Genomic DNA, 9,381 nt, shown 5'->3' on the forward strand with positions numbered 1-9,381 from the left:
CAAACCATTCTATGATTCTATGATACATGGCTATCAGAGATTATGACCAGAAAAACCAACAGGATTAACGTGGTAAGAGTAATGCCCTGGGGTCAGAAAAAGCTCCCCCAGTGGTTATTCTTCCCTTCCCCAGTGATTCATTAAACAAAGACAGTCGTGGTGATATACTAAAGCAAGTCTTACAGCTAAAGCCAGTTAAGCATCAAGGACAGAAGGGAGTAGGGTGTTTTAGGTGCTTTATTTATTTATTTCTATGAGTACAATTGATATTATGATTATGAACAACTTGTGCTGTAAACCTCTATTTTCCTGAAGTTGACCCTGTCAAAGGTAAGCTTTCCTGCTTTCTTTCGTTGTTCTCTGAAGGAAATAATACAGTTGAACCACTCTGTAGCTGGATATCTATACGACAGATATGACTGGGCTTAGCACATGCAAGTATTTTGATTAATACACTGGCAGAATAAATACTCTGTAACAAAGAATGAGCATCTCCAAAACAAAAGCATGTATTTATCAAGAAAAAAGCAAAGCTGACAGTAAAAAATAAAGGCAGTAAAGGTAACTAGCCCTTAACTTCTTGATGATCTTTGGCACATTCCATGAAGCCCGTTTAAATCCACTTGTGGGTTTGGCATTAGACTGTCCTGCTTACAGCCTGTTCTTTTCCCTTATAAATCTGTTAACTTTCACTAGTACTCGCTGTGTAACACTGAATGAAACTTGCTCCATTTTTGTCGCTTTTTAGTGCGCAGTCTTGCAATGGATTAACTCTATTGATCTAAGTTTAACCTTTGTGAGGAAAAAAAAAAAAATCAAATTTAGCTAGGATAGAGTAATAAATAGCTATCCTATTATCTCCTAAAACTGCTATCTGGGTCATTATTTTGCTTATCCTGCTTGCTTCCTTTAATACCACCTTTTGATCCAACACCATGGCCAGCAATCTATCGCAAACACACAGATACTAATTGACAGGATTAGGATATTTTCTTATTTTCTAGGATTTGTAAGTAAAGCTGCTGTATGGACTATTAAACTGCTCTCTTGTAAAAATGTCTTCCATAGGATTAAAAGGTAGGTTAAAAGGCAAAGCTGGAGACATACAAATACCAAAACAAGCTGGTTTAACTGCTTTTCTTTCTTGGAAGAAAGAGTATCAATAGATGACAGAGATCAAAACACAAAAGCCTATTATAACTTCTTCAAAATTAAAGTAAGGTGGACTTCAGAACTTGGAGGAAAGGAAGTAGATTATATTATTCAAAGCAAAACAAGTAAGCAGGGCAACATATTATCTAAGAGTAGTAGATAATACAGCAACAAGTGGTGAGGGATTACCATAGAATCACAGAATGGTTTGGGTTGGAAGGGACCTTAAAGATCATCTAGTTCCAACACCCTGCCATCAGCAGGGACACCTTCCACTGGACCAGGCTGCTCAAAGCCTCATCCAGCCTGGCCTTAAACACTTCCAGGGAGGGGGCATCCAAAACTTCCTTGGGCAGCGTGTTCCAGTGTCTGACCACCCTCACAGTAAAGAACTTCTTCCTAATATCTAATCTAAACCTCCCCTCTTTCAGCTTAAAGCCATTTCGCCTTGTTCTGTCATTAACTGCCCTTATAAAAAGTCCCTATTATGTTTTAAGACAAGGAGAAAATGTAAGGTGGTCTTGGGCTGCATTTTGTGAGCTCACAGAACATGGGTAGCAGCACAGGCTGAGTCAATGCACTCCTTCCAAGATAATTAAAATCACTGCCTTAAGTCCTAAACAGCCAAAGTGTAGACCAAGTTATTATAACCAAACAGCCTATTATAAACCATTTTATCACTCTGCACATTAAAATGCATCACATTTGAAATCTGCTACAGACAGTATGCGTCGTTAACATGCAGATGATGAACCAGTTACAGAAGTCACTGAATGCACTTTCAGAAATCAATCTTACACAGCTATGGAAACTGCTATTAATTTATTCTATGGTCAGATGCTTTTGTTTTATTATATATTCACCTGTCTTACTATAACAGTATTCTAATTGTAGTCAAGTAGACTTCAGAAACAGATTTGGGGCATTATCTCCAGCTGGAATTTAATTTTTAACTCAACAAATTGTCAATAAGGACTTTGGCTTAATTCATTATTAGATGCTTTTTGAGCATTTGTTTTTCATTCAACAATTAGACTAATGCTAGAAGAGTTTCCATCCAAAAAACAAAATGATCTGTTTTTAATCAAGATTTCCAATACAGAAAAATGGTGGGTTTTTTTGCCAAGTGTAATATCAGAACACTAAAATATACTAAAATTCTATTTGTGCTATATACTATGCTAGAGTAAAGGCATGCAAAAAATGCCTCAGTTTTTCAGTACTTGTAAAGCCCCTTGGACCTACCCATTACAAAAACATACAGTAATAATTTTGCTTGCTGTTAGCCTAAGTTAATATTCATCTTAGTAGTGAAACTCTTGATTTCATGTAAACAAATTATCCTGACTTTCAGAATGTCAAACAAGCATGAAAAAGATTCAGGAAATAGCTACATAATTTGTTTTCTCTTTTTGAGAAATTATCTCTGCTCATACATTAATATAGTTTTTCCTGAGAGTAAAACACACAGTTAGCAAGTGACATGTTTACTTCTGAAGCTACTTCTGATAAAAGCTGTTTATTCCAGAATTTGAAGCAGAGATGGTGAGTTTACTGCCTAAAGAACAGCAAATAAAAAGTGTCTTATTTTTCAAAGAAGCTGACTGTCTATTCCTGACTTCAAGTTCAGCTATGCATCCTTAAATATTTGAAAATTATGACCATATTTTTACAAATTTGTAACTACCAATTAACTTATTTTCATTGATTATAGCGAGTTTGGCCAGTACCAGACATTTTTACTACAGGTGAAAGTTATTTTCAGACTCTAAATAGACAGTGGAAATTCAGTATTTCATTCTAAACAAGGAAAAACAAGTACAGCAACAATGTGTATTTTCAAGAGATACATACAATATGACAATTATTGCTTTTGAAAGTATTGATTTAAAAAAAAAATATTGATTTTGTAAAAGCCCATAATTTAATACAAATTTTAATGATTAATTTTTGTCCAAAGCCAGTATTACTATCACATTTCAGATATTAAGCTTTAATACCAGCTTCCTATTTTTCTATGAAGAACTTGCTCTGAGATCTTCTCATTTGCTCCAGGTCTTCATAAGTGATCGGTCCTTTTGGCAATTCTAGCAAAGTGCTCTGTGTGTCCAATATGTTCTCTGCTTCACCTTAAATAAACAAAGAAATTAAATAAATTTTCTCACCCTTACTGTGAGAAAGCAAAGGAAATTTAAAAAAAAAAAAAAGAAACAGATTAAGCTATTCTTATTTGGGCAGAACAATGACATGCCAGGTCACAGCTATGTATTTTATGAACAGGTTGATGTCAACATAGCATTAAAGCTGTCTTTAAGGAATTTTGTACTGGTGGGATAACTGCACAGGGAAGTGGTCTGAACTGACTATCTGCCTCAGAATGCATTTGTTTGAAATGACTTCAGCCAAAACAATCAAAACAGCGACTGTTGCTGCCATTTCTGTTAGCCCCTTTCTCCTGAAGACTACACTGAGTTATCGCAGTGTTTTGTTTAGAGAGTTATTATGCACATGCTTTGGAATGGAGGCATGAGATACAGCAAGGACTTAGCATCATTGTGTACTCTGTACCAACCACATACTGTGTTTGAGCAATTGGAAGTCTGAGAAGAGGGTGGACCAGACATACACATGAAAGCATACATAGGCTTTAACAAGTAAATTCCCTGAATGTCATGTCCTAGACATGCCGTATTTGGGCACAATTTTTCTTCTTGTCTCAGGCTTAGGCTAAAAGATGTCAGGCTACAGGCAGAAAGTAGGCAGCACAGGACTTGAAGAAGCATTGGTCAAAGCATACTGCTCACAAAAAGATGTGCTAAGACAGTTACCTATGTCTTAACAGCATAACAGGGAAAAGTTGCAGGGAGCAGAATGCTCTGTGTAAGGCTGGAATGAAAACATCTAGGACAGAGAATCCAAAAAACAAAGATACAGACTGAACATCATACATATGTTGTGGTGGTCTGATTATGATATAAGAAGATGAAGATTAGGCAAAGAATGTGTTTGTTTTGGCTGAAGCCATTTGGTACAATCCCAACAATCTTGTTTAATCTTGCCTTAACTCCTAGCTTGATGAACTTTACAGCAGCAATTTGAAGCTGTATTTATGTGCAACAAACTTGACTCAAATTGTAATGCAGTTAAGATTGTGGTCATTCTTTAAACCAGGTCTGCATGCTGTAATCTCCAGCTGCAATTCTGCTAGTATTTCAGTGCTTGGGATCTCCAGACATCAGTCGTAACCAACAGGATGACACTGACTATCACTCCCAGTAAATGGCAATAACACAGTGTCAGTCAGTTGCATATAGCATCTGACCAAGGAACAGTAAGAGATCTTAGGTGACAGAGAGGGGTTACAGATAGTCAAATTTCTATGCCTGTCCCTCACATGCACTAGAGGAGATCTCCCAGTCACCATCCTTCTCATGTGGGTAGCCAGAGCTTCATTGCTGAGTGGAGAAGTTCTGTGCAGTTGGAGGCTGGCTACATAATCCCTCCCCTCCTCTAGTAATTTGCCTGAAAAACACCAGCAGTATGTACCTGGACTGGGAGGAAAAGTAGAACAGCAAGGCCAAGAACACAGATAACAGGTCTATGACTGATTATTAGTGTCCTCAGCTGTTCAGAAAAGATAGTGTACCTGAGGGCTGTTCTGTAACCCTGCCATCCCCAAAAGATTCGGTTCCAATACATGGCCCTGTCACACTTACGGCTTTTCAACTACACAGGCAGAACTCAAAACAGGTATTTCCCCCTCCATCCTCAGTTTTTGCTTTAAGTAGCCCAAGCTGTTAAGTAGGAAATAAACCCTCCAATTTCAATGTGGGAGAATAAGCAAGTCATGAGAAGATGTTTGGACAAGTAGACTAGAGGGAGAAGAAAAAATTAACCGTAAGCAAGATCAGAGACAAAATGCTCGGTGAAAGAGAAACAGAGAAACCTTCCAGGGGTATAAACTGATTCCAAAGAATGAAGGACAGCAGACGCAGGCCTGTCTGATCAAGATGGTTCAGATACAAGGAAGATTGTGCAGCACGGAAATAATAGCAGATTAGTTTAGGAGAGGGAATGGGCCATGAGGATGAAGACAGGCGTACCCTGGGGGAAAGAGACCAGTTAAAGAGGAACAGTAAAGGGAATGGTGTATACATTCATTATTACAGTACAGCGATGAAGCATGTCATGCACCAACAGAACACGTGGGCAAGCGGAGAAGTGGTTGAGAAAGTAGTACTGGAGTGAACATAGAGATCAGCTGAGTAGTAAGAACAGGCACTGTGGCTGCAGGTCAGTTGTGTCACAAATTTTCTCTTCAATTACTTAATTTTAATCTTAAAATAAAAATGAACTCCTGAACCTGATTTCCACATAATTACAAATCTTATTCTGATGTTCAGCCCAGATTCATTCAGGCTAGCCCACTTCCTTTTGTTCTAGTGCTGATATTAGTAACTAGTTTAATTTCCTTCTCTTACTTTCCTTTATCCTATCCTTAAGTAGGATCTGTAGACCCAAATATCTCATGTCTTTCTACAAGGCTACACAAACTAAACACTTTGCTTTCTCTTGCAAGGCAGGTTGGCATTCCCTGATAAATTTAACTCTTCAGTAGTTCTAGATTCCTCACACAGGAGTGATCCAAATTATGTATAAATTTCCAAAGAAGGTATTACTGTATTCCTTCATCAACACCTTCCTGTCTGTACTCTCTATCTGTACTAAGGTTGTGGAATATCCATCCCTGGAGATATTCAAAAGCCATCTGGACATTTTCTTGGGCAATTGGCTCTAGGTCATCCTACATGAGCAGAGGGGTTGGACCAGACAACCTCCAGAGGTCCCTTCCAACCTCAACCATACTGTGATACTAGGAAACCTCACTTGATGTTTCTAGACTTTGCCTGACTCTCATAATTTCATCACAATACTAGATTATACCCATTCTACGACCACGTAATACATTCAGGTTTTCCTCTTTTTCTATCATTTCCAGCTGGTAAGCTCTAATGGTAGAAATTCATATTTGCCTTTAGCTTCTTGCTGACTTTCTTATCAAATTGAATCCTATTTTATTATCTCAGTTTTTTCAGGTTATCAGTTCTTCATACACTGCAGTTTACTTCTTCTCTGTTGGTGACACCAACCAAGTTTGTCAGCCACAGATTTGATTAGTATAACCTACCCATAATTTCAAATACAAAACAGAAGCAGATCCAGACCAAATCTTGAGGAATATTTCTAATAATCCTGCTAAAGCCTAGCCTTCCTCTTTAAGCACAAATCTTTGGCAACTCCTCTTTACTCCAATGCTTACCTGCCTACTAATTTTCATGTCCTTCATGCTAACTTAATCTTCAAGTGATACCACACTAATGCTTTCATGAGTTTATAGTATATCTACCACATTTCTTTTGGAAAGAGAAATTATTTTCCTGGGAAAGACAGTTATTTTGGCATATTTCATTTTATCTTACTGTTCAGCTGGCTCCATAGCTTCTTTCCTCCAAAACCTTTTCACAAGCCTTGCATACTGACATTATATGATATGGAATGTCCCACTGGCATCTCCAAATGCCAATCTAGCTTATTAATTTTAATATTCCTCACCCTCCCTAGACCTTGCACTTGTAGACTAGCAAGACACAAAGTCCTTCGACTTCCACTGACAACTGAAAACACTGGTATGTTATCAATGTTCTTCTTGTAACAAATCCCATACTGAAACCAAAACACAGTGCTGTTCTAGCTACTAAAAAGAAATTCAGCTGTGTCCCAGCTAAAAACCAGGACAGCTTAGCTGCTTCTTCATATTAAAATCCAAAGAAATGTATTCAGTGGAGTTTAGGAAATGTTTGCAGATACACAATGCTTCATCACCTACATATATTTGCACCTGTATGAAACACGAAGTATCTCAGAGTTTGTCTAACTAATTTATCACTATTTTCAATGAAGTACATAGAGTTAGGAAACCTAGCTCTTGGATCTGGAGGCTAAGACCAAGAGCTGAAACAGATTTTTACTTTGTTTCAGTACCTTTGTGTCAGTAGCAGACAGGAAAATCAAGCTAGTTAATGAAAACTATTTGTGAAGGTGACAAGCTGAGGCCCAATGCTGTCTTTGCTTACAGTGACCACTCTCTTAGCATGTTTCCTTCACTAGGAATCAAAGCTAACATAAATGCACCTCCGTAATCCCCAACACCCATCATTTAATCAGATCCACCATGGGCAACTATGAGGCAAGACCCCACTTTCTGGGGCTCACCTTTCTTTTTTCCATCTTAGCAAGGCACTGTGGCAAGATCACCAGCTGTTGACTGTGTTTGGTCATGGAGGTGGCAAAGGTATGATTCCTGTCTGTATCTCTTTATCTGCTCTTATCATCCCTACCCCTTGCCAGAACAGCAGCACTGGAATGGAATATGGAAGGAAATCACTAGATCTGTCATTTCCCCCAATTATGCAATATTTACTTCAGCTGAGTGTATAGCCTTACAATTCACATTTGTTGAAACAAGAGAGGAGAAATTAACAAATAGTTTTAACTAGAGGGAAAGGCTGTAAAAGTAAATTGAATACTCTTGACTGGGAAAGTATCTGATTGTAACAGAGAAGAAAAAAAAATTAAAGAGTAAGATTTTTGTCCAGAAAAAAAAGAGAAAATCTATTGCAAGTTCTCTCCCAGCCATTCTAAAAAGATAAGAAGTTATCTGAAATATTAAGCTTGGTTCTATGTCTGAACCAGACAGACTTATATATACATACCTTTTATCCTTTGCAACAGTGTCCCATAGCCCATATCATATTGATAGGCAAATATAAAGCTTAAGGGAACTATTGGCAGTAGAACTCCTGGGTTCTTCTTTTTTATTGCTCTATTAGAAAAATAAATAAAAAGAAGGAAGACACAAGATTATTCAGGACATTCAGCACATCAGTACTGTTAGTTAACATCGACCTTGGCTGTCTAGGACTTGTGTCTACTTTTACACTCTCTAATCAAATAAGAACAAACTTTCATTTCCTCAGAAGCATTCATCTTCTGCTTGCCTTCTTTCTGAACTGTCAACACAAGGGTATTAAAAAAACTGCTTCAAGTGAGTTTTGAATATATCTAACAAAAATTGGATTATTTAACTCATGTAGCATGCATGTACACATGCATATATTCATCCAACCACAGGCAACATGTAGCTATCAAGATACTACGTTCAGTTCCAAGTGCATCTGAATCCACTGAGAACGCATAATACATAAGGTGCATTTAATCTGTACTATGTACACAAAACCACAAGTATTTCCTACATTCCCTCTAATCATGTTATAGCACAAGAAAAACACATTAACAAACAAAAGCCCTATAAGGCAAGCTCTTCCTCATGCAATACAGCTTTGTTAGCCAGGTTTCATTCCCCTTGGGTGAGTTTCTTGATTCAAATTTTAAGTTAAATGATACATTAAAAAACCCAGATGGTGGAGGATTTGTTGCTTATTAATAGGCTGTTAAATCATAATACAGACAAGAAAATAGCATGGCTTGTAAACAATCCCTCCTGTTCCACACACAACTATTATTTTACACTGAACTTTTGGAATCTCAGCTGTATCATTTTATTGTCAGCTCAAATGTCTCTGTTTTTATGTAAGTTTGTAGTACAGACATAACTAAAACACATCCGGAAGCAGTCAGAAATTAGAGTCACTTTGTCATCTGATCAGCCTCTGAGCAGTTACGGGATAAAAATAACTCCCTGTTATAACGCAAAAGGAAGATCCAGCATGATAGAAAAATAAATGTAATACATTTTCAATTAGGAAATAAAATCCATACCCAGTTGTTAAACCTACAGCAGCAAGTCCAAAAAATGTTCCAAAATATTTGAGAAATTCCCGTGTCCAAGCAATCTGCATGGCAGTTTGTCTCTCTCTCATCTGGTTCTGCATCAGTAGTTGCCTTTCCAGCTAAAGAAGGGGGAGAGGTTAAACAAAATTAAGTCATCTATTTATTTTAAAGACGGAGTCAATCCCTCATTTGTCTATAAATCCAAAACACTAACTGAGGAGGTTTCTTTTTTTGTCTTTTACTTTAGTCTTTCATAGCTTTTGACTGAGAATGGTCTTCTCCAGTAATAAGTCAGAACAGTTTATACCAAGAAAGTCTTTAGGTCAATTAGCAAATGCTTGAATGCAGAATCTTTCTAACGCTGCTTTTCAAGGGCAA

General features: G+C 37.4%; 1 protein-coding gene across 1 annotated transcript; it reads right to left on the reverse strand.

Annotated features, from left to right (window-relative positions):
• Positions 1–3,159: 3,159 nt before the first annotated feature.
• PLGRKT (plasminogen receptor with a C-terminal lysine) lies at positions 3,160–9,122 on the reverse strand (the record flags this gene model as incomplete). The annotated part of the gene is made up of 3 exons (XM_010176288.1): positions 3,160–3,281; positions 7,926–8,035; positions 8,992–9,122. Coding segments are annotated over 3 exons (363 nt in total), but the record flags the coding sequence as incomplete, so codon positions are not given.
• Between the last annotated feature and the right edge of the window lie 259 nt (positions 9,123–9,381).

This window comes from Antrostomus carolinensis, unplaced genomic scaffold, assembly GCF_000700745.2.
Source record: "Antrostomus carolinensis isolate BGI_N321 unplaced genomic scaffold, ASM70074v2 scaffold16419, whole genome shotgun sequence".
In the NCBI taxonomy this organism is placed as follows: domain Eukaryota; kingdom Metazoa; phylum Chordata; class Aves; order Caprimulgiformes; family Caprimulgidae; genus Antrostomus; species Antrostomus carolinensis.